Source organism: Podarcis cretensis, assembly GCF_951804945.1.
Source record: "Podarcis cretensis genome assembly, chromosome: 13".
Classification (NCBI taxonomy): Eukaryota; Metazoa; Chordata; class Lepidosauria; order Squamata; family Lacertidae; genus Podarcis; species Podarcis cretensis.
This window is the reverse complement of record NC_137182.1, coordinates 51051223-51076398: the sequence shown is the minus strand read 5'-3', so window position 1 is coordinate 51076398 and position 25176 is coordinate 51051223. Positions and strand designations below refer to the sequence as shown.

Below are 25176 nucleotides of genomic sequence, written 5' to 3'. Positions count from 1 at the left end.
AAATGGTTTCACAGCCGTTTTCCTGCGGTGCTTCAGACATGTGGTATATATATTTATGTACATGTTTGCTTGGTACATTTATGAACATATATATATATATATATATATATATATATATATATGACCTTAATTTTTTTTATTTCAAGAGTAAACTGATTATTCCCTCTGAACAGCTTTTGCAGCTGTTGATGACTGATGAGCACACATGCATGAATCAGCAAGCAAGCAGAGTATCGGTTCAGGGAAACCACAGGCAAAATAATGGTGACTCATCAACCACATGGGAGGCTTAGAAGAGACCAGCGCCAGAGTTACGTAACACAGAACCATACTCATTTTTTAGGGAGCCCTTTACATAGAATCTGACCAAGCTGAATGAAATGTGGTTCCAAGTAAAGGATTATTAGGACTAGGGGGTGTAACTGGTCAATTTGGGCATGGATCTTGGGGTAGGTATTTGCTTTTTGATGTGGGAACTGAATTAACTTCCCATTGTGAAAACTTCACTTTCACTTCCTATTATGAAAACTTCAAGGTCTCAATAGAGTAACTACAGCTGGAGAAGAGGATGGTCTCTCTTTTTGTAAAGCACCTCTCCTCGTATTTCCAACAGAGACAGCATATAAAAAATGACAAGAACATAGTAAAAGAGAGGAACAAATGGGGGGGGGGGAGAGAGAACCATTTCAGAAACAAAATTAACCACTTCCGCTGGTTCCTGGCATGCACATTTTGAAAACTCAAAGCAGTAAACGCCCAGATCAATATTGAAAAGCAAGAGATAGAAAGAAGAAACCCCAAGGATTCTGTTTGTTTTAAGTGCATTTCCATTATCGTTTTTGAATTTTGGTAAAAAGGCTGCAGAGTTCAATTCAGTGAAAGGAAAATGCTTAATTGATGCCTATGAGAGTGTTCCCTGGGATGTGTTACTTGAGAACACAATGGAATCTGTCTAGGGGGCCCCTCTCTGGTTGCATTCTGGATAAAATGGCTTTTTAAGGTGCCTATAGCATCCTTATAGGTCAGGATTCTCTGAGATTCAGGATTAAAGCAGACAAAAAATAAAGAAAAAAACACTACCTCACAAAACGTGAAATCTGTGGGATTCTCTGCCACATGATTCAAAACTCCCACACCAGATTCCAGCGTCCATTTCCAATAAAACTTTATTATTTAAACAAATATTTTCAGATCCACACAGCAAGCATGAAAGACAGTCTAAGCACACATTTTCCTAGATACTAATAAAGTGCAAGAAGGCATGAGCTCAGTAGGCACAGGAATGAGGGAGGCAAAAAAAAAAAGGGTTTTTTCCCCACAAGGTTTTGTATTACTTCCCAGCCATTCCTCAGCTGGGAAAAGGAGGAGGAGGAGCTTATCGCTGCTAATTAGGAGAGGAAAAGCGCTCGCTCTCATCTCAGGATATCACCAGGAAATAATTCCCACCAGGGTTTCTGCTCTAGTGTTTCACACTTTTTCTACATAATGCCAAGTTCACAGGTAGAAGTTGTTCCGAAGTGCAGGAATGAGTAAAGTAGGAAGTCCCGCCCGAGAGAATAAGGCAGGAAGTAGGAAGCGCCGCTCCGATGAACTTTTCCAAGACCCTGGATGGGTCTGTACCACAAGCAGGTCAGCAGCCCCCAAAATCAGAGGACAGGACAGGTGATTTCTTTGCCATCTCAGCATTCAGGTGCCCCGGAGGCCTCCGAAACGACCAAGAGGACCTGGGGAGCAGCTGCTTGTACCACGGGAGGAGAGACTGCAGCCGTTGCAAATATCTGCTCCATCTGTGAGCGGAGAAGAGGGGGAAAGCAACCACTGAAATGACTCCAGAAATTTTGAACGACGGCATAGGCCGCTCACCGTTTGGACCAGCGTCCTTCCCATCACTCGCGTCTAAAAACCCGCCACCGTTTCCCAACACGTCTTGCGCCACGATCGACTGGGCACGCTGGTCCTGAATGCTGTTCCGCTCCAAATTCTGCCTACTACCCATGCTGTCATTTCCTCGAAATATGACTTATCCACCTCCCAGACACCAAAACGCACGTCTGTTCCATCTACCCAGCTTGCGTCTCTGCTGTGATTTCCCCATGCGCTACGCAGAATGCACCTCTGCCCTCAACGCTTAGAAAACTGACAGAATAAATAGGTTTACTTCGGCGTCCGGTGCCCCCTCACCTGCACTCGCAATGTGTTTCTGCCCTTCTCCCTAGCATTGTTGGCCCAAAATGCATTTATTTCTTACATTCTCTGCATGGCATGTCTTGTGTCTCCACCCTTGGCAGGCTTCTTCCCAACTAATAATAATAATAATAATAATAATAATAATTTATTATTTATACCCCGCCCATCTGTCTGGGTTTCCCCAGCCACTCTGGGCGGCTCACAATCGAGTGTTAAAAACAATACAGCATTAAATATTAAAAACCTCCCTAAACAGGGCTGCCTTCAGATGTCTTTTAAAGAGAAGATAGCTGCTTATTTCCTTCACATCTGAAGGGAGGGCGTTCCACAGGGCGGGTGCCACCACCGAGAAGGCCCTCTGTCTGGTTCCCTGTAACCTCACTTCTAGCAATGAGGGAACCGCCAGAAGGCCCTCGGCGCTGGATCTCAGTGTCCAGGCTGAACGATGGGGGTGGAGACGCTCCTTCAGGTATACAGGACCGAGGCTGTTTAGGGCTTTAAAGGTCAGCACCAACACTTTGAACTGAACAATGCACGTCCGTCTTAATAAATCTCACCTGAATGACGATTCTCTTGCTGTCCACGCAGTCCTGCCCCAATTCCTCCCCGACACAGAGAGTGACTTGGTGCTCAGGCTTAGGCCCACGGCCCAGGGAGTATTCTTGCAGTGCTGTTGGCGGAAAATGAAAAGAGAGCAGCATGATACAGCGGGAAGTACCAGAACCAAATCGGGCTTTGTCAAATGAATACGGCAATAGACATCCTGCGGCCAGAGGCGTAGGAAGGTCAGGCAGTACCCGGTGTGGAAAATTTCTTGTCACCCCCCCAAAAAAATTTGATTTCCTTTTTTGCCTGCAAAAATAGTTTTGCGTTATTTCTAATTTTCTTACAAAGGAATGTGGATTATGGGCCTCTGATAACAAGGAGGCGACCGTAGACAGATACTTAAATATACAGGATGGATTGTGTTTTGGCCCCACTGAATTGAAATTTCAGCCTTCACAACATATGAAAACGGCCATGTAAACAGTTATTCTCATGGAGGAGGGTCAAGATATTAACTGATATGCATGAAAGTTCAGATATAGCTATATCTATGTCTCAATTATCAGATGTTTTCTAAAAGTCAGGTAGTTGCTTATCTCCTGGACATCTGATGGCAGGGCGTTCCACAGGGTGGGCGCCACCACCGGGAAGGCCCTCTGCCTGGTTCCCTGTAACTTCACTTCTTGCAGTGAGGGAACCACCAGAAGGCCCTCAGAGCTGGACCTCAGTGTCCGGGCTGAACGATAGGGGTGGAGATGCTCCTTCAGGTACCCCTTGCAGACGACCACCGGGCCTGGAGACAGGCTGTCAGGTCGTGCATCCATACAGCAGTGACCAGAGGAGGAATGACCCCGGGAGGAGAAGAAACGCCGGGGTGCATCTGCTGCCGCAGCACAACCTGACACCTTCCTCTGCCCCAGCTGCAACAAAACATGTCTCCCCGTATCGGCCTCTACGGCCACAGCAGGCGCTGTGACTCTCCAACAGTTTGACTTCACCCCATAGCTGTCAACCATCCCTTATTTGGTGGGAAACTCCCTTATCCCAGCGCCGTATCCCGCTGCAGTCCCTTATTGATGATGTCCCTTAAATTTCCCGGGTTTCAAAGGAAGCAGCTCCTCTCCCTCCCTCCCTGCCGGCCAGGGAGGAGGGAGGCTCCAACTGTGTTGCTTGGCTGCGTTGCTCACCCAATAAGGAGTCTAAGAACGACGGAGGGGGTGGAGCTTGCATGCCTTGTGCCAATCAAATCGGCCGCGTTGCCTGGGGACTCGCCTTTGCTCAGCGCTTCCCAGCGGAGAGGGGACGGTGGTTTTCCTTGCTGCATCGCCTTTGCCGGGTTGCTGCGCTGTGGGAACCACCGCTTGAGGCTTCGTTTGGCTGCTGGCTGGACTTTCTGCCTTTGGCTCGGAGGGGCTCAGAAGTTGAACATACCTGTGGCCGCAAAATCCCTTATTTTGGCTTCTGATCCCTTATTTTTGAGGCTGCTGGTCCCTTACTTTCAAATCTGTAAGTTGACAGCTATGGTTGCAGCACACCTGACCCCCATCTCCCTGGGGCTGATGGGGTCTGGAGACCCACGGCTCCTGGAGGGACATGGCTTCCCCACCTCTGCTCTTGCAGAAGGTGCTCCATATATCTCGGGAGACGACAGAGGAGTGCGCCTTTAGGGGTGAAATTCAGCCATAGCTGTCAACTTACAGATTTTAAAATCAACAGACTCCTTATTGGGTGAGCAACGCAGCCAAGCAACACAGCTGGAGTCTCCCTCCTCCCTGGCCGGCAGGGAGAGAGGGAGAGGAGCTGCTTCCTTTAAAACCTGGGAAATTTAAGGGACATCATCAATAAGGGACAGCAGCGGGACACGGCGCTGGGATAAGGGACTTTCCCGCCAAATAAGGGACGCTTGACAGCTATGGCTGCAACATGGCAACACCCGCTGTGGCCTTCTTGCCAACCGCCTTTGACTCAGCCTCACCTGACTTAAATGCCTTGGTGCTGAACAGCTGAAGGAAGGCGTTGCTGGGCAGCTTCCGGTGGGGCTGGGTGGCCCCCGGATCACGCAAGAAGATGCTGGCTCGGCCCCGGCACTGAACGAAAATCCCCTCCGAGTTGCTGGCCGCCATGACGCCCTTCTCCAGGTCCTTCAGCAGCCGGCGGACGTCGGCCTCCTTCTGGGCGTCCTCGAGACTGGAGGCGGGCGGCAGCACGACCCGGAGCATGTTGTTGATGGACGTTCCCAGAGGGGCTGCGGCGGAAGTGACCAGGAACTCTCCCTCCGGCACCAATTCTTTCAGAACCTCCTTGCCGCCGTAGGAGACGGACAGGATGACGAAGAAGTTCCCTGGACTGCCTGGGAGACGAGAAGAAGGAAAATGAGAGGGTCAGCTACTGCCTCTCTGGACACGATGTGTACGAATAATAAGGATTATGAGAGCTGTTATAGGGTTTTTTGGTGGGGTGTCAGTCTGCATAATATCCCCAGGGCCTTTCCCGGCCTGTTTGTGTGAGGGTAGAATCTGTAAGAGGATAATAATAATATTAATAATAATAATAATAATATTTATACCCCGCCCATCTGGTTGGGTTTCCCCAGCCACTCTGGGCGTCTCCCAATAGAATATTAAAAACACGATAAAACATCAAATATTAAAAGCTTCCCTAAATAGGGCTGCCTTCAGATATCTTCTAAAAGTAAGATAATTGCTTGTTTCCTTGACACCTGACGGGAGGGCGTTCCACAGGGCGGGCGGCACCACCGAGAAGGCCCTCTGTCTGCTTCCCTCTAACCTCGTTTCTCACAGGGAGGGAACCGCCAGAAGACCCTCGGAGCTGGACCTCAGTGTCCGGGCTGAACGATGGGGGTGGAGATGCTCCTTCAGGTATACTGGACCGAGGCCGTTTAGGGCTTTAAAGGTCAGCACCAACACTTTGAATTGTGCTCGGAAACATCCTGGGAGCCAATGTAGGTCTTTCAGGACCGGTGTTATGTGGTCTCGCCAGCCGCTCCCAGTCACCAGTCCGGCTGTCGCATTCTGGATTAGTTGCAGTTTCCGGGTCACCTTCAAAGGTAGCCCCATGTAGAGTGCATTGCAGAAGTCCAAGTGGGAGATAACTAGAGCATGCATCACTCTGGCCAGACAGTCTGCAGGCAGGGAGGGTCTCATCCTGCGTACCAGATGGAGCTGGTAGACAGCTGCCCTGGACACAGAATTGACCTGTGCCTCCATGGACAGCAGTGAGTCCAAAATGACTCCCAGGCTGCACACCTGGTCCTTTGGGGGCACAGTTACCCCATTCAGGACTAGGGAGTCCTCCACACCCGCCCGTCCCCTGTCCCCCCAAAACAGTACTCATCCCACTGAAGGGGACTGCCCACAACATCATTTGCATAGCCCCGCCTCCAATAAAAGCAGGAGGAGTTAACCTCTGACACACTGAAGTAAAGTATTATTTATCGCTTAGATTCAGAGACCGTCGCAAGCATGGCCAAACTCGGCCCTCCAGATGTTTTGGGACCACAATTTTCATCATCCCTGACCACTGGTCCCGTTAGGTAGGGATGATGGGAGTTGTAGTCCCAAAACATCTGGAGGGCCAGGTTTGGCCATGCCTGGAAGTATATTGCAGTGGTTCTCAACCTGTGGGTCCCCAGATGTTGTTGGACTACAACTCCCATCATCCCTGAGCTCTGGCCTTGTTAGCTAGGGGTGATGGGAGTTGTAGTTCAACAACATCTGGGGACCCACAGGTTGAGAAAGGCTGCTCTGTTGTCTCTTAGCAGCGACTCCAGGGCTGCTGCAGCAGAATATCATTTTAAAAAACAATTATCAACATTTTTAAAAGTACAGGGAATTGAAGGAGCAGGCTGATATTGCATACAATGTGATTATTACAAGAACAGAGCCCTGTGCCTTCTTTATAGACCCTTTCCAAGGCAGCTGCACAGCTAAGACACCAGCTTCCGTCATCTCACCTCTAACAGTCTCTGAAATGGGCACAGCTTGGTCAGGTTCTGGCTTCTGGTGGAAAGCAGCAATCTCATTCACAGCCAGCGCTAGTGTGGAGAAGCAGAAAAGGGAGAGGAAATGAGGAACCAGCCTTTCCACAGAATAAAGGAATCATTTCCTAAGACATTAACTCAAAAATGGTCTTTCCCATGCCGAGATGCCCACACCACGGGGATGGGAGCGTTCAATGGCCCCCAGTTGGCACATTTTTCTGGAATCAACGGCAGAGTCTATTTGGGGGCCTGGAATAACTACAGATTCCTTGTACCGCAAGGACTGGGAGATGGAATTACTTGAGAAATGGACACATGTTTAAGATTATGTAGAAATCGTTTGCTTTTGGCAAATGTGGCATTATTTGTTATTTTTACGAACAAAGGAAAATGGCTAGCACTTCTTCGCCTGTGGGTTTTTATGAACAAGGAGGGGAAAAAGGTTTAAAATTATAATGGTCTTAGTACCTTGACAGCACACAACAGTTCCTCTACAGTACTTGATATCACGTATTTCCCCAAGATTATATATTCCTTCATACCTGCTCTGATTATTGCTTGCTTGTGTGTTTTTGTGTGTTTTTTTTTAGCATTTTCAAATTTGAGAGAGAAGCAAGCTTTGTTGAAACTGCAACATTTAATAAAAATGTGAGGGGTGGTGGAAATATTTGGAAAAAGTAGAATGTTAACGAGGAAGAGAATGCCTGTAATCAGATGTATACCACAGCCAGTTCCCCGTACGCACCTGGAATTAAGACAGCAGTGATGAGGACTAGTACCTTAGAAATGAACAAATAGTGCCATAATCCATTGCCTGCCTTTCTGGAGTGTCTGCAATTAATTTGCAAGAAGACCAGGGAAAGGAGGGGGAAAGTAAGCCAATCTGTAAGCCCTATTCCATAATTTCTGTTGCCAGGAGCTGGGAAGGGTGATATCTATTAAACTCAATTCCTCTCCCCCAGGGGACTTTGGGAACTGTAGCTCTGTGAGCACCCTGAACAAACTACAGCTCCCAGAATTCTCCGGGGGAAGCTGTTTAAAGTGGTACAAACTTTGCATTAAATGCAGGCTTCTTTGGTGCATCAAACATTTCGGCACACTGTTTTCTTTCCACGGAGCGAGAGGCCAAACGTCTTCTCTCGGTTCGAGCGAACATTTATTATTTTCCAGGAAGGAGATCGGAAGATATCTCCTGTTCTGCGATGTTTTGTTAAGCACAGATCACTTCCTGGCAGGGGGCGGGAAACAAGGGGGATGTGCCCCTGTGTGGGTGAACAGGGAGAGAAATGGGGATCTCCTCGCACCGCGATCAGAGCCACAAAATAGAGGGAAATGCGAATTGCCCCACCTGACTCCATGGACTCAGGTTCCTTCTCCCCCTTTGGGATGACCAAAGCGGCAAATGTGTTTGGGGCCTGGCTAGCGATGGCTTCAAACATGGAGCTGGATTCCTGGAGGGGGAAGAAGAGATATTAGGGTGTGTTCATACACACACGCCACACTGTAGTATACAGTAGTACCTTGGTTCTCAAACTTAATCCGTTCCGGAAGTCCGTTCCAAAACCAAAGCGTTCCAAAACCAAGGTGTGCTTTCCATAGAAAGAAATGCAAAACAGATTAATCCGTTCCAGACTTTTAAAAACAACCCCTAAAACAGCCATTTAACATGAATTTCACTAACGAACGAGACCATTGATCCATAAAATGAAAGTAATAATCAATGTACAGTGGTACCTCGGGTTAAGTACTTAATTCGTTCCGGAGGTCCGTTCTTAACCTGAAACTATTCTTACCCTGAAGCACCACTTTAGCTAATGGGGCCTCCTGCTGCCGCCACACGATTTCTGTTCTCATCCTGAAGCAAAGTTCTTAACCCGAGGTACTATTTCTGAGTTAGAGGAGTCTGTAACCTGAAGCGTCTGTAACCTGAAGCGTATGTAACCCGAGGTACCACTGTACTGCAGTCACACAATCAATCAGTCAGTATCTGAACTGGGTTCCACACAGTCACAAAAACAGAACAAAAAGAGCCGCAAAAACAAAAAGACAAAATAAATAGCAAAAACAGACAGACCTAAGTGTAACACTCAAAACAGAAGAATGGCACTCAAAACAGAGCATGTACGGCTTCCCAAAAAAGTTCGCAAACTGGAACACTTACTTCCGGATTTGCAGTGTTTGGGTTCCAAGTTGTTTGAGAACCAAGGTACCACTGTATTGTTCCTCTGTCCTTTTTAATACAGACCCAAGCACTCCACTAATACCACAATTTGCTTCAAGCAGGGGGGTGCAGAACGCGGGGGGGGGGGGTCTATAATCTAGCCGCCTCTGTGTATGTGTGTGTGTGTGTGTGTGTGTGTGTGTGTGTGTATATATATATATATATATATATATATATATATATATTCCGTCTATCCCTATATCAACGCAGGAGTTTCCAGTCCTCTTTTCCGAAATATTGCTAATACATATTATAAAGGCCTGCTTCCGATGTTCCTGTCACATCTAATCTTTTCATATCTCCTGGGATAGCTCCGTCAGCAGAGCACAGGGCTTTTTTGATCTCAGGGTCATGGGTATGAGCCCCACGTGGTACAAATGATTCCTGCGTGGCTGGGGTTGGGCTGGATGACCCTTGTGGGTCCCCATCCCACTCTATAATTCTATGATCTTGCGCTCAAAGTGCTGGCCGGGGCTTATGGGAATTGCAAGTTGGCAAAGGCTCGCCTAAGAGAATAGGGGAATTAAAGGGTGTGTGTGAAGATTGCAAATGGAGGAGAGTGGGATAGTAGCCAGGAAGTTAAAAATAAAAATAATGAGATTTTGCTTCAGTGGAAATGGCGGAGGGGGGAAATTGATCAGAGGAGACCCTGCTGGAAGTCTGAGGGGTACAAACCTCTGGGAGGCAATTTGGGGGGGGGGGTTGTGGCACTAATCCCCCATCGAAACCCTCCAGAAACAGATTTGGGAGGTTTTAAACTTCGAATGGAAATTCCTTCATTTGCCTAGGCTTACTTTGATATTCTCATTGACTGCATTATTCTAAATGACAGAATTTCTGCAATGTGGGTTTAAAAAAAAGGAAAAGATTTTGATATGCAATATTTTATTGTGTTCATGGCGTTTTGTTCCCTTCCGCTTGTAACCACTGCGAACCACTTTTTGGGGGGCAAGGTCTGCAGTTTGGAGCACAGAGCCTCTACTCTGCATGCGACATGTTCCGCGTTCGAATCCTGGCGGCATCTCCAGATTCCAGCGTTCCTATTGCTTCTCATCCTTTCGCTCCTTTGGCACTCACCATCTTCAAGCTGCAGATGGCGGCTGGAGGCTGAGAGAGGCTGCTATCAGGATCGCCATTCTCCTTCTCTGAGGATCCGCAGGAAGATTCTGGCCTGGGCGCTTTTGTCTTTCTTGGTTTGGGCTGGGTCCCTTGAAATCGATTTAAATCACTAGTCAGTAAGACTTGACTTAAGTCTTTTTTTTTCCCCACAGAAAGACTCATTCTTGCCGTTATCATCTTAATATTTACAACCAGATGAATGTTTCATTTTTGGAATAATAAATTTCCAGAGTACAGTTGTGCCTCGCAAGACGAAATTAATCCGTTCCATGAGGCTCTTCGTATAGCGGTTTTTTCGTCTTGCGAAGCAAGCCCATTGACATTTTAGCGGATTAGCGCTATTAGCGGTTTAGCGGCTTTTAGCGGATCAGCTGATAAGCGGCTTAGGGCTTAGGAAAAGGGGGGGGAGGGAAAAAACCCCGCAGGAACTCGAAAGACATTTTCGTCTTGCGAAGCAAGCCCATAGGGAAATTCGTTTTGCGAAGCACCTCCAAAACGGAAAACCCTTTCGTCTAGTGGGTTTTCCGTCTTGCGAGGCATTCGTCTTGCGGAGCATCACTGTAGTTTTTACAGTTACATCAAAAATCACTGATCTGGTTATACTATTGGAAATACACAGACAGATAATAATGAAATTATTGTGAGGGTTAATAAGTTAATCCACCCTGTGGGGAACTGTAGTTCGATAAAGCTGCTGAGAATTCTTAGGGGTTGGGAGATTTCACCCCTCCCATATCCAAGAATCTGCTGATGTTCTCTGCTGATTCTCCAGAGAGGAGGGGCGGTTTCTGCTCTCTACTTATTCCGCTCCAGCCTCACATCAAAGAGAGAGAGAGACTGAGTGTTAGAGAGAGATCGTGTGTATAGATAAGGTTGCTGCTAAGAGCAGCTGCAGACACTTAGTGCAGTTCAGCATTTTCGTTTAGACCTCATTTAGCTCTGTATATAGTTGTGTATTATAGTTGTAGATAGAATAAAGAAGATATTCTACAGAGCTGCTCTCCGAGTCGTTTATACTCCGCTATACTCTGCTGTGCGACGACTGTCTTCTTGTTGGAGTGAATCCAGTGCTCACAACTCTAAGCTGTGAGTCCACAGCACTTTGACCTGTTCCTGTCCAGAAGGTGGTCTCTGGAAGTGCTACCCCAGCTCGCCTGGCTCAGTCAGGGCTGAAGTGGATGAGTCCAGTTGGTGGCACTGGCTCAAGGGCGATGCTGACAAGGGGACCCCCATTCCCCTCAGAGTGCTAGAACTCCCATCGTTCCCTGGGAAGAGGGTTCGGTTGTTAAACCTCTCCGGTGGGGAGGGACCCCCACTTTAGATGGCGTATGAATTTCCTTCCTCTGAGAAAAGGTGGGCTTATATGGGGCGCCCCCTCACATTACCTCACAGGGAAACACAGTTTTTTGGGGCGCAGGAGTATAGGAACTTCAAGGACGTGGGGGGAATGGAGGCCAATGTCCTTACCAAGGCCCTGCTCAGGCAACGGGACCAGGCGGTACACCTTGTAGGGCTCTGCGGTTCCCAGCTTGGAGCGTTCCGGCACCTCCTCGAACTCGGGGCTCTTGGAGAAAGCGCAGCGAATGCGCGTCTTCCATGTGGCAGGGACAAGGGGCTCGCCCGGCCTGTACTTTCCTTTAAAGATGGCCCAGGCCTGGGGAAGAGACAGAGACACAGGGTCAAGCCTCCTTGCAACTGCATCTCAACCACAACGCTCCTCTGCAGCCCAGACTTTTCCCTGAGATACTGCTTTTCTACCTGCGGGGATTCCCCCCCAACCCCCGCCATGACGGGAGCACGCCCCATCGCAGTCCGAAACAGAGCAGGCAGGACATAGCTTTGCAACCTCGGCGAGAACGGCGACTCAGAAGCGTGATATTTTGCAGTGCTTTGGCCATAGCTGTCAAATTACAGATTTGAAAATAATAATAATCATAATAATAATAATAAATAATAATAATTTATAAGGGACCAACAGCCTCCAGAATAAGGGATCAGCAGCCAAAATAAGGGATTTTGCGGGCACAGGTATGTTCAAGTTCTGAGCCCCTCCGAGCCAAAGGCAGAAAGCCCAGCCAGCAGCCAAACGAAGCCTCAAGCGGTGGTTCCCACAGCGCAGCAGCCCAGCAAATGGGATGCAGCAAGGAAAACCACCGTCACCTCTCCGCTGGGAAGCACTGAGCAAAGGCGAGTCCCCAGGCAATGTGGCCGATTTGATCGGCACAAGGCATGCAAGCTCCACCCCCTCAGTCGTTCTTAGACTCCTTATTGGGTGAGCAACGCAGCTGAGCAACACAGTTGGAGCCTCCCTCCTCCCTGGCCGGCAGGGAGAGAGGGAGGGAGAGGAGCTGCTTCCTTTGAAACCCGGGAAATTTAAGGGAAATCATCAATAAGGGACAGCAGCGGGACATGGCGCTGGGATAAGGGAGTTTCCTGCCAAATAAGGGACGGTTGACAGCTATGCACAAAATCAATAAATAGATTGACAAATGAACCAGGAAGAAGGGGAGGCAGAACGCCGCAAACGCTTCTGAACAATCTTCACATTGCCGGCAAGTCTGCTTATCCCACTAATGCTCCCCCGCTCCCGTGGGTGCCAGAATCCCAGAGCTGCAGGACAGGGAGGGACCCCCAAAGGTCATCCAGCTCAACCCGCCGAAACGCAGTAACAGTACCTTGAAAAAGCCGGCGTCCTCCTCGTGCCGGAATTCCTGCTTCCCCGCGTGTTTCCACGGGATGCGGAACATGGTCTTGTGGGGAGGGTCGTCCCAGACCACCCCCGGGAACTGACCGCTTTCCACCTGCTCCACGGTCCACTGGCGCAGCTTGCGCGTCCTTCGAACCCCACGCCGAGACGTCGCCATCCTTGACGGGGGGGGGGGGGAGACGGAATACAGAGATCAGCCACAGGTGGGGAGGAGGGATCGCCTGGAAGGTGTGAAGAGAGAGTCTAATTATGATACTTCGTTTGGAAAAAATTAAAGGGTTGGGGCAGGGGGCAGCAAACTTTTTCAGCAGGGGGCCGGTCCGCTGTCCCTCAGACCTTGTGGGGGGCCGGACTATATTTTGAAGGAAAAAAAATGAACGAATTCCTATGCCCCACAAAAACCCAGAGATGCATTTTAAATAAAAGCACACATTCTACTCATGTAAAAACACCAGGCAGGCCCCACAAATAACCCAGAGATGCATTTTAAATAAAAGCACACATTCTACTCATGTAAAAACACGCTGATTCCCGAACCGTCCGCGGGCCAGATTTAGAAGGCGAATGGGCCGGATCCGGCCCCCAGGCCTTAGTTTGCCTACCCATGGGTTGGGACGGGCTTCCTCAACCTTGGCCCTCCAGATGTTTTTGGCCTACAACTCCCATGATCCCTAGCTAGCAGGACCAGTGGTCAGGGATGATGGGAATTGTAGTCACAAAACATCTGGAGGGCCGAGGCTGAGGAAGCCTGGGTTGGGGGATCTTTTGGAATCCTTATTGGGTCCCACCACTGTGGACCTGGCTTTGGCTAGTGGGTGGAGCAGCCGCCTGCCAATATCGCAAGTCCCACCCACCTACTTTAATCTGCCGCTCTTAATGGCACCATTTTGAAATTCGGAAAATGGCCTTTACGGAAGAAGGTACAGTACCTTGTACCAGCAAGATGAGCAGGCCTAAAGTATCATGAGTATCAGGAAGAGTGGAATAAATTTAATGATTATTTAGTTGAATTAACTGAAAATAGCTTGCAGATACAGTGGTGCCCCGCAAAACGAAATTAATCCGTTCCGTGAGTCTCTTCGTATAGCGGTTTTTTCGTCTTGCGAAGCAAGCCCATTGACAGCTTAGCGGATTAGCGCTATTAGCGGTTTAGCGGCTTTTAGCGATCAGCTGTTAAGCGGCTTATCAGCGGATCAGCTGATAAGCGGCTTAGCGGCTTAGGAAAAGGGGGAAAAAGGGGGGAAAAACCCACAGGAACTCGCAAGACATTTTCGTCTTGCGAAGCAAGCCCATAGGGAAATTCGTTTTGCGAAGCGCCTCCAAAACGGAAAACCCTTTCGTCTAGCGGGTTTTCCGTCTTGCGAGGCGTTCGTCTTGTGGGGCACCACTGTACTTAATTGGCTTAGGATTTTATTTATGTTAAGTGATGAATTAATATGTTTAATTCCATAAGGTGAAGATTTAAGGCTGTTAATGTTTAAGTTAAATTTCATAAGAATTGGGATTTGGAAAACCGTTAAAAGGACATGCAATGAAATTCAACCAAGGGGAAGCGAGGAAGTCATTTAACAAAGTTACTAAGTGTAATTTTCAATAAGGCTATGATTTATGTTTGTTTGTCTTGTGTGTTTGTTTGTTTGTTTATAATATTGTGAAAACCAATAAATTTTTTGGAAAAAAATAAAATAAAGCTGGCTCTTGCCAAAAGTAATTTGGGGGGATGCAGGCTGTGTACACGCCGCACAAAGGATCCCACACCCAAAAAAGAGAATCACGGGAACTGTAGTTTGCTGAGGGCACCGGGAATTGTAGCTCTGCGAAGAGCTCTGGGAACGGAGCACAAGAATCGAGGCTCGTACAAAACAATTGGCACTTGGTCTTGGCTGACAAACCCACACAACACTGTAATGCGATATGTGGCAAACCCACAAAGACACTTTCGAGGCCTATTGTTTCGTATTTACTTTGTGCGTTAACTCTGTAAGGGCCCCGGCCCCCTGCAGCCGACAACTCTTTCCGGCTGCGTGGCTACACTTGTAATACCGAAACCGCTTTTGTGCCCATTGACTGACACCCATGGTTTTTGCTCGTACTGTTTTGTGTCATTTTGAATGGGGGGTGGGGTGGGACAAAAACCAACGGGTGCAAACTTCTGCTACAAGGAAGTCTGATTGTTCAAAATAAAATTTAAAAAGGCTTCTGTGAGCTTTCGAAGAGGAGATGCCTGTTTGGGGAAAAAGGGCATCTGTAAAAGCAGAAGAGAGAAAGGAAAAAATGGCGAAGGGTCAGTTCCATAGCTGAAGATCTGGGCAGCGAAGGAACATCTCAGACGTGGCCTCTGACCCTCGGTTCTCAGCCTGTGGGTTGGAATACAACTCCCATCATCCCTGAGCTCTGGCCTCGCTAGCTAGAGGGGAATGGGAGTTGTAGATGGGAGTTGTAGTCCAACCAGATGTTGTTAGACTACAACTCCCATCATCCCTGAGCTCTGGCCTCGCTAGCTAGAGGGGATGGAAGTTGTAGATGGGAGTTGTAGTCCAACCAGATGTTGTTAGACTACAACTCCCATCATCCCTGAGCTCTGGCCTCGCTAGCTAGAGGCGATGGGAGTTGTAGATGGGAGTTGTAGTCCAGCCACATGTTGTTAGACTACAACTCCCATCATCCCTGAGCTCTGGCCTCGCTAGCTAGAGGGGATGGGAGTTGTAGATGGGAGTTGTAGTCCAACCAGATGTTGTTAGACTACAACTCCCATCATCCCTGAGCTCTGGCCTTGCTAGCTAGAGGGGATGGGAGTTGTAGATGGGAGTTGTAGTCCAGCCACATTTTGTTAGACTACAACTCCCATCATCCCTGAGCTCTGGCCTTGCTAGCTAGAGGGGATGGGAGTTGTAGTCCAGCCACATTTTGTTAGACTACAACTCCCATCATCCCTGAGCTCTGGCCTTGCTCGCTAGAGGTGATGGGAGTTGTAGTTCAACAACATCTGGGACCCCCAGGTTGAGAAAGGCTGCTCTGGATGTTGCTGTACTACAACTCCCATGATCCTTGCACCGTTGGCCACGCTCGCTGGGGCTGATGGGGCCTTGCCGCTGGTTGGACTAGAACCCAAGGGCCTCACTCTGAACAAGACTGCTTTCCTGTAGTCCTCCATAAGTTGGGAAACATCTCAGAAACACTTAAGAGGCACACACACTCCAAAACAGCTTCCCTTACACTGCACAGACTATTTGCAATTATCGTCTTATCGTGTGTGGCTTCTGGAAAAGAAAGCGTGTCCGTCAGGTGGGAAACAAACCTTTTCTTTATTACATTAACAACGTCAAATTGCAGAATGAAATATAGCTGCAAGGCGGGACGATAGCAGAAAGGGGAAAGTAAATGGATCCTGGCAACCGCCTTAATAATAATTCTGGCACACTCGCCCAGTTTGCTACTGCCCTAAGGGAGGCTGACTGGTTGCTGTCGATAGCTGGCCTCCTAGGAGGCTGGGAAATCGCCGAAACTCTCACCGCCAACGCCCCAAGCTAAAGGATGATGTGATCCAGGCGGCTGGGAGGGTGAATTGTGAAGGCGGCTTGAGGCAGACTGAGAGAGGGGATTGTAAACATCGAAATCTAGGAAGCTGTCCTATACTGGGTCAGATCGGTTGTCTACCTGGCTCAGAATTTCTGCCTACACCCTACACTGACTGGCAGAAACGTCTCTACAGGGCTTCAGGCAGGGCGTTTCTCGAACCCAGGACCTTCTTCTGCATGCAAGGCAGGTGCTACTACAGTGGTACCTCAGGTTACATATGCTTCAGGTTACAGACTCCGCTAACCCAGATATAGTGCTTCAGGTTAAGAACTTTGCTTCAGGATGAGAACAGAAATTGTGCTCCGGCAGCACGGCAACAGCAGGAGGCCCCACTAGCTAAAGTGGTGCTTCAGGTTAAGAACAGTTTCAGGTTAAGAACAGACCTCCGGAACGAATTAAGTACTTAACCTGAGGTACCACTGTACTTCTGAACTGCAACCTTTTCACTTTGTCCCTGGATGCCAGAAGGATGAGCATCTGGGAACGTTTAAACTGTGTGCGTCCCATCTAGGCTCAACCTGTCCATTTGTAAATAGGCATAACAATATTGTGTTTTCCTAGTGTCAGAGAGAGGTATAAATAGTGCTATTTTCCCTCACAGCAACAGCTGTGCATATTTTGGGATCTGGTGATTCTGCCTAAATCTACAACGCTGCGCTCCTCAAACTGCAGTACTCCAGATGCTTTTGGATCTTTCGCCTCCCTAAAATTAGAGATTCCCATGGCAATCAAAGCAGCTCCCTGATTCGTCTTCAAAGGGGCTTGCTTCAGAGTAGACCAGCGTAGGTAAAGGTACAGGTAAAGGGACCCCTGACCATTAGGTCCAGTCGTGGCCGACTCTAGGGTTGCGACGCTCATCTCGCTTTACTGGCCGAGGGAGCCAACGTACAGCTTCCGGGTCATGTGGCCAGCATGACTAAGCCACTTCTGGCGAACCAGAGCAGCGCACGGAAACGCCGTTTACCTTCCCGCCGGAGCGGTACCTATTTATCTACTTACACTTTGACGTGCTTTCGAACTGCTAGTTTGGCAGGATCAGGGACTGAGCAACGGGAGCTCACGCCGTCACGGGGATTTGAACCGCCGACCTTCTGATCGGCAAGTCCTAGGCTCTGTGGTTTAACCCACAGCGCCACCCACGTCCCTAGACTAGCGTAGGACCAGTCTGCAAATCTACAAAAGTTTGCTCGGATAATGCGGACAATACCAGATCCTTCGGGATCTGTGATTACACCACCGCCATCCTGTCCCCCAGGTGTACGCGCACGCACGCACCATTTAATAATAATCTCGCACCACTTTAGGCCTCTTTAATGCTTTGGTTTTTTTAATCTGCTTTCTGTAGCCGGGGAGAACGAGAGACATAGGAAATGCACCCCCCAGGGGAAGGACGAAACAGCCAAGGAAAATAAAAGACTAAAGCCTATTAGTATTACAGGAAAGAAACAAGTTGCGCGCATTAAAAAGGAAAGAGAGAAGGAAGGAGTTAGCATGAGAGAGATAAAAACAGGAAACTAAAGGCAGGGTGGTGCAATGGTTTGAACGTCAGACTAAGGCCTGGGAGACCAAAGTTGAAATCTTCCCTCAGACATGGAGCTCAGTGGAGCCAGTCGCCGCCTCTTAGCCTAAACTACCTCGCAGGGGCGTTGTAAGGGCAAAAGGGAGGAGGGAGAGGAGGACCACGTGAACCACCTTCAGCTTCTAGCAGGAAAGGTGGGGTGCAAACGTGGAAAAGAAAAGGGAAACCGTGTTAAAGCGAGGACATCAAAGAATCTTCCAACATGCATCACCTTCTTGCGCGACAGTCTGAAGTCGTGCCGCATTACAGATTCCTTCCAAACGGCCATTTTGTGCAGGTAGCCGTCTGAACATCTGAATGGCATATATTGAATTTTATTGTTGTGAGGGGTTTTTTTGGGGGGGGGGGTAGCCCGAGTCCCTCCTTATTCCTGGATCCGGCAAGGATTCAATGGCTGGAATAGCTGGGGGGGGGGTTCTGGGTAAGGGCCTGCTTAAGTATGGCGCCTTAAGGGAACAAAGGAAGTGGCTCTGTGCCACAGGGCGAACGGATTGGTCCCCCTCTCTCAACTCTCTGTTACTTAGAAAGGCAAAAGCCAGAGTGGTGCCAGAAGGCAGCTGGCCAGCTGAGAGAGAGAGAGAGAGAGAGAGAGAGAGATGCCTGATCTCTGCTGGGATCCAAGGCTGTTGAAGCAAGATCCTCTGGGATCCGCCAGTGCTGTGAACCCCTCCATCGTAGGCTCAAGTTGTATATATATGTGTACCTGGAACCCCCGGATTCTTGCACCGCGCAGAGACTGGGGTGGCGTGCGACAACATGTTTAAATTAAGACAGATGGATCGCTGGCTATTTATTGCCTTTTCACAGAATCATAGAGTTGGAAGGGAACCCAGGGGTCATCTAGTCCAACCCCCGGCAGTGCAGGAATATTTTGCCCAAAGTAGCACTCGAACTCTGCACCCTGAGATTAAGAGACTGGGCTGACAGAAGAGGGTGTCCTTCTCTATTATCCCTTCTTTCCCCCCTCTCTTTTTCCTTATTCTTCCTTGGTTGGTTTTGTTAATAAAAACAATGGTTTTAATAACAAAGAGATTCTTCCAACACCATAAGGACCACAAGGGCCTTCCCTTGCCCAGAAAGCTTCGCTGAACGCAATTAACAGCGGCGCGCAGGATTGCTCAGTAAAGGCAATTACTCGCCTCCCTCGGAACTTAAAAGTTGGCCACGGCTCCCGTTAAGCCCCGTCGATTGCAATGGGCCTCCTTGAAAGTAAGGCAAATAATCAAATCAAATCAAATCGGCTCCAACGCCCGGATTACGGCACGATCCGTAACAATAATAGCAAGAATAATGGTTATTATATAAAGCACTTTGAGGTGCTGCAAAAAAACTCTTATCTGCAGCAGCGGAGTAGCGAGGAAGGCTGCGATCCTCCGCCAGCACTTTTGCACGGGAGTAAAGCCCCACTGGACTCAACGGGGGCTTACTCCCGAGTAAACGCGCTCGGGGAGGCGGCAGGAGAAAAGTAAGGCAGGAAAGTTGAATGATAAAGGAAAGGAAAATGTTATTTTTTATATATATGTTATTTTTTATATATATATATAAGGTGATATATATATATATATGTCCCACCTCTGATCTCCAAGTCTCCCTCCTGCAGCGAATTCCTCTTCGCAAAACACCCCGAGCAGCGCTTTTGCCTTCCAGCTGAGCTGGACTTCGCCACGCCCCCTCTGGGCTTCGCCACGCCCCCTTTCCTTCTGCCCCGCCCTCCCTCGCCCATTTCTCCCGGCTCCGCTTCTTTTCCCGTAAATCACGTGACCGCCTCCTCCTCCTCTCCGGCCTCCAGGGGGCAGCAGAGAGGAGGGCGATCCGGTTTCAGGCTCCGCCGCTGCCAAAATAAACGGGGAAAGCAGATACAGTTTCGTGACGTTGATCACTGGGAGAGATCTCTATTTATCGAGAGACGGAGAGATCCATGAGAGAGAGAGCATGCACACCCTCAAATTTTAAAAGCACCCTTACAGCAAATGCCTCCCCATGTTCCAGAAAAGTGAATAAATTGTGTGGGAACTATAGTTCACCCCACCCAGTTAGGATCCTCAGCACTTCTGACAAACTACAGCTCCCAGGATTATTGGGGCGGGGGGGAGAGATCTGTTTCAAATGCATGGCGGTGGATAATTATTATTATTATTATTATTATTATTATTATTATTAAATAATAATATTTTATTATTATTATTATTATTATTATTATTATTAAATAATAATATTTATTATTATTATTATTATTTATTTGTACCCTGCCCATCTAAGGGACGCAGGTGGCGCTGTGGGTTAAAGCCTCAGCGCCTAGGACTTGCCGATCGAAAGGTCGGCGGTTCGAATCCCTGCGGCGGGGTGCGCTCCCGCTGCTCGGTCCCAGCGCCTGCCAACCTAGCAGTTCGAAAGCACCTCTGGGTGCAAGTAGATAAATAGGGACCGCTTACCAGCGGGAAGGTAAACGCCGTTTCCGTGTGCGGCTCTGGCTCGCCAGAGCAGCGATGTCACGCTGGCCACGTGACCCGGAAGTGTCTCCGGACAGCGCTGGCCCTCGGCCTCTTAAGTGAGATGGGCGCACAACCCCAGAGTCTGTCAAGACTGGCCCGTACGGGCAGGGGTACCTTTACCTTTTACTTTACCCTGCCCATCTGGCTGAGTTTCCCCAGCCACTCTGGGCGGCTCCCAATCAAGTCTTAAAAACAATACAGCATTAAATATTTAAAACTTCCCTAAACAGGGCTGCCTTCAGATGTCTTTTAAAGATAGGATAGCTGCTTATTTCCTTCACATCTGCTGGAAGGGTGTTCCACAGGGCGGGCGCCACTACCGAGAAGGCCCTCTGCCTGGTTCCCTGTAACTTGGCTTCTCGCAGTGAGGGAACCGCCAGAAGGCCCTCGGCGCTGGACCTCAGTGTCCGGGCTGAACGATGGGGGTGGAGATGCTCCTTCAGGTATACAGGACCGAGGCTGTTTAGGGCTTTAAAGGTCAGCACCAACACTTTGAATTGTGCTCGGAAACGTACTGGGAGCCAATGTAGGTCTTTCAAGACCAGTGTTATGTGGTCCTGGCGGCCGCCCCCAGTCAACAGTCTAGCTGCCACATTCTGGATTAATTGTAGTTTCCGGGTCACCTTCAAAGGTAGCCCCACATAGAGCGCATTGCAGTAGTCCAAGCAGGAGATAACCAGAGCATGCACCCCTCTGGCGACACAGTCCACGGGCAGGTAGGGTCTCATCCTGCGTACCAGATGGAGCTGGTAGACAGCTGCCCTGGACACAGAATTGACCTGCACCTCCATGGACAGCAGTGAGTCCAAAATGACTCCCAGGCTGCGCACCTGGTCCTTCAGGGGCACAGTTGCCCCATTCAGGACCAGGGAATCCCCCATATCCGCCCACCCCCTGTCCCCCCAAAACAGTACTTCTGTCTTGTCAGGATTCAACCTCAATCTGTTAGCCGCCATCCATCCTCCAACAGCCTCCAGGCACTCACACAGGACCTTCACCGCCTGCAGATCCCAGGATTCTGTGGGGGGCGGGATCCATAGTTCTTTAATGTTGTTTAACATTGCTTTGAATGTCTTGCGGCCAAAGTTAGTGGCCACCCCAACAGCTTGTGGTAGGGAATTGCACCAGTTAATGTCGTGTGTGTACAGGTGAAACTCGGAAAATTAGAATATCGTGGAAAAGTAATTGATGCAAAAGGGGCCCAAACCAAGTACTGAGTACATATGCATGCTTCTACTTCTCAGAGGTCCAATATTGCTCTATTTGCAATCCTTCTTTTGCTGATTTCATTTAATATTCTAATTTTCTGAGATTGCTAATTTGGGGGTTTTCATTAGCCGTACGCCATGATTATCACAATTATAACAAATAAAGGCTTGACATATCTCGCTTTGCATGTCATGAGTCTATCTCACATATTAGTTTAACCTTTTAAGCTGAATTACTGAAATAAATGAAATTTTCCACGATACTCTAATTTTTCGAGTGTCACCTGTAGATTTGTGTGTGTGTGAATAAGTTCTGCTTTTTGTCTCCCTTTACTCTTCCAACATTGATCTTCACTGGATGACCCCACTGAATATCAAAACTATGAGAGAAAAATATCTCTCTAGCCCCTTTCACTGCACCAAATTTTATATCCCTCTGTCATGTCCCCCCTCCCCTTAAATGCACCTTTCCTCCGTACATACTGTACATTGAAAGCATGTAACTTCCACCAAAGAATCCTGGGAAGTCTAGTTCGATATGGGTGCTGGGAATTGTAGCTCTGTGAGGGGCAAACGACAGTTCCCACAATTTTTTTTTTTTGGGGGGGGGAGCCATGTGCCTTAAATGTATTTAGATTTTAACATTGTTTAACATAGCTTTTAACAATGTTAAGAGATTTAGGTATTTGAAGTAATAATTTTTTGTGTGTTTAGTTTATTGTCTTTGTTGTGTGCTTTGTTTGTTTTTGCTTTTTCTTGTGTGAAAAATGTGGGAAATCAATAAAAAAATGGGGGGGGGGGAACGTGTTTAGCTTTAGCTAAAAGTGCCAAATGTTATCATCTTTCCTCAGGGAGAAGCCGCTTCCAGCCCTTAGGATCAATTCATAGCTCTGTACCATTCCCATTCCCAGCTCTGTGATATCTGAACCCTTCCTAGCTCTGTAATATCCTTATTGAAGTGCGGCAACCAGAATGAGACCGTTTCCCACCCGAGACTGCCCTGTTCTTAAGAGACCCTCCTGCCAAATACCAAACCGACCCTCTAGAAACACAGGACGGAGCTTCCTCAAGCGTCGGGGGCCAATAAATAGTGAAATATACCTCCCCTGTCAGAGACAGTGCTTCTGAAAATCAGTTGCTGTCTCAGAGGGAGAGACAGACCAGTTCCGTCAGGCGCCTCCCGTCCCTGAACTGTGTCGGCTACCCTTTATAAGAATGGTTGTTTTAAGAATCGGGGACCAAGTTTGATTTGTTTTCCTCTTCCCTCCCTGTCCGTTTTTCCTTGTGTGCCGTGGTTTCTCAGATTTTCAGGGACCCTCTTGTCTCAACTGACTGTGCGTAAGCTGCTCTGGGACATAGCTGTCAACTTCTCCCTTTCCTTGCGAGGAATCCTATTTGGAATAAAGGAATTTCCCTTTAAAAAAGGGAAACATTGACAGCTATGCTTTGGGAGCCTTGTTTTGGCCGAAGAGCGATGTACAAATGCTATAAACCAGGCATGTCCAACAGGTCGATCACGATCTACTGGTCGATTGCGGGGCGATCCTGAGCAATCGTCCCAAGAAATGAAAAAAAAACACCTCAACAACTTTGGTTCCCCTTAAAAAAAGGAAGTGTTAGAAAAAGTTTAAACTAAGATATAGAAAATATTAATTAGAAACTGTATTAAAAAAAATTGAATGCAAAATAGTACAATGGGTTTAGTCGAGAGTTTCTTTTCTTTTACTATTTTTTATTCTGTATGTAATTAAGTTCTTTTTTTCTTATAGAATGCTTGTACTGTATGTTTGTTTTGTGTGTATTTTAAGATTACTATTGTTTTAATAAACTTTATTAAGCAAGAAAATCAGCTCAACAACTTTGCCTCCCCCCAAAACAGCTCAACAAGTTTGCCTGGCAAGGACAATGGGTAGATCACAGCCAGGATTTGAATACTGTGAGTAGATTGCTATCTTTTGGGAGTTGGATGTGCTGCTCTAAAGGAATAGTAAATACAGACCATAAGACGCACCTAGTTTTTGGAGGAAGAAAACAAGAAAAAAAATATTCTGAATCTCAGAAGCCAGAACCTCTTGCTGTTCTGGCTTCTGGGATAGCTGTGCAGCCTGCATTTGCTCCATAAGACGCACACATTTCCCCTTACTTTTTAGGAGGAAAAAGTGAGTCTTATAGAGCAAAAAATACGGTACATAAACTACGGGAACTGGGAAAGCATTAAGGATGGGACTGAGAAGGGCAGTGCCCGGATCCGCAAAAAAAAAAAAGGAGCGTCACACTGTGATTGTTCTTTTAAAACACAGAACGGTTTATTTGGAGTCGCGATGGGGGAGAGAAGGAAAGAAGGGGAAGGGGTCGGGTCTCGGACCACAATGAGACGCAGCCGGTCCCATCCCTGAGCAGGAGGAAGACAACGTTGAGAAAGGCACCTTGTAAACTCCAAATAAAAAGACTTTTAAGAAATATTAACATTGCTCCTCCTGCCCGGCCCTGCGAGGAGGCTTTTCCGGACAAACTCTCCCCAAAAGGGAGCCAGACTGCAGCCGTGCGCCTCCCGATTCCTCCCAGCGCCGGCGAAGGCCGCCTACTTCCTTCGGCGTGGGATTTGGGGCCCCAGAGGCTCCTGATCCATCAGAATCTGTAGCAGGTTGGAAACAAAAGGGAGGGGAGGTTAGGTAAAGGCTCTTCTAAGTTTGACTTGGCAATTCTTCCCTGGAAAGGCTAATTTATGGTGCAACTTGTCTGGGAAAATTAATGAGCAAACGACTAGATTTTATTTCATCGGAACTGAGAAACATGGCGTCTGCCACCCGAGGAGGACTTTTGGATCAGCGTGTGAGCATTTATTGCAGACAAAAGACTCACCAGCTTTAACAAAAGGGAGAGCCTTACAAAGTTCACACAGAAGCATAATATTGGCTTACTTTAACTCGCCTGTGGAAACAACTCAGAGGCTATTAAGAAGAAAAAAGGATAACAACAAGAAGATTGAAAGATGGGACTGGTGAACACTAAAAGCAGCAGAAATTTGAGATGATTGGACCCTACTGAACTCAAAGCATGGGAACCCCTAACAAAAATTTATAATTTGGCAAAATATTTGGATTTTATGATATGTATTGGTATAATTTGGAATAATTAATGTGATATGATTGGATTGTTAAATGGAAAACTTAATAAAAATTATTATACAAAAAAAAAAAAGGTAAAGGAGCCCCTAAGTTGTGGGGCTCCCTCCCCACAGAGGTGGGTCTGGAACCTTGGCGACGCAGGGCTCACCCTATGCTGGCGCCCAAGCTCTTTGCCTTGGCCTTTGGCGCTTTAGATGTACCGGGTTCGAGTTCATGGTGTCATGATTAGTATCTAAAGCCACTTGGGGCCGGTTCCCCTCTGAGATTGCTGAACCCCAATATTCCCACTAAACCGCTTCGATCTGCAGAACCGGCAAGTGCCACACAATACCCGCTCCTCGTTTGTAAGAAATCGATTTCATGTGTGGCAGCTGGAACTCCCTGCCTGTTGACATTTCTGCACTGCAGCG

General features: G+C 48.0%; 2 protein-coding genes and 2 long non-coding RNA genes across 5 annotated transcripts in view; 2 read left to right on the top strand and 2 right to left on the bottom strand.

The window, feature by feature from the left end:
- Positions 1-25176, top strand: part of LOC307202364 — a 237422-nt gene that overhangs the window by 27684 nt on the left and 184562 nt on the right. The gene's annotated exons all lie outside the window — the stretch shown is intronic.
- IRF9 (interferon regulatory factor 9) lies at positions 1149-19617 on the bottom strand. Of its 2 annotated transcripts, none has more exons than XM_079952016.1 (9): positions 19511-19617; positions 12749-12938; positions 11541-11727; positions 10032-10162; positions 8082-8184; positions 6707-6787; positions 4709-5083; positions 2745-2857; positions 1149-1787 (listed from the first exon to the last, which is right to left on the bottom strand). In XM_079952016.1, the coding sequence occupies exons 2-9, from the start codon at positions 12935-12937 to the stop codon at positions 1680-1682; spliced, it is 1287 nt and encodes a 428-aa protein (XP_079808142.1). In that variant the 5' UTR covers position 12938; positions 19511-19617; the 3' UTR covers positions 1149-1679. The 2 variants fall into 2 exon arrangements, with proteins under 2 accessions (XP_079808142.1, XP_079808143.1); XM_079952017.1 differs by having other exon boundaries at positions 12749-13001; positions 19511-19599.
- On the top strand, positions 9210-25101 carry LOC307202362. Its single transcript, XR_013832850.1, has 3 exons — positions 9210-9225; positions 24133-24310; positions 24841-25101. It is a non-coding gene; the product is annotated as an uncharacterized lncRNA (long non-coding RNA).
- Positions 23920-25176, bottom strand: part of RNF31 (ring finger protein 31) — a 41804-nt gene continuing 40547 nt past the window's right edge. The window contains exon 22 of the mRNA XM_079952241.1: positions 23920-24273. Coding sequence (XP_079808367.1) covers positions 24220-24273 — 54 coding nt within the window. The 3' untranslated portion in view covers positions 23920-24219. The remainder of the gene's footprint in view (positions 24274-25176) is intronic.

Coding starts and splice junctions, on each gene's coding strand:
- IRF9 (XM_079952016.1), bottom strand. CDS start 12,937: ATGGCGACGTCTCGGCGTGGGGTTCGAAGGACGCGCAAGCTGCGCCAG. Junction 10,163..11,540: donor GTTGCCTGAGCAGGGCCTTG/GTAAGGACATTG, acceptor ATCGATTTCAAG/GGACCCAGCCCAAACCAAGA. Junction 2,858..4,708: donor CACCAAGGCATTTAAGTCAG/GTGAGGCTGAGT, acceptor TTCCGCCAACAG/CACTGCAAGAATACTCCCTG.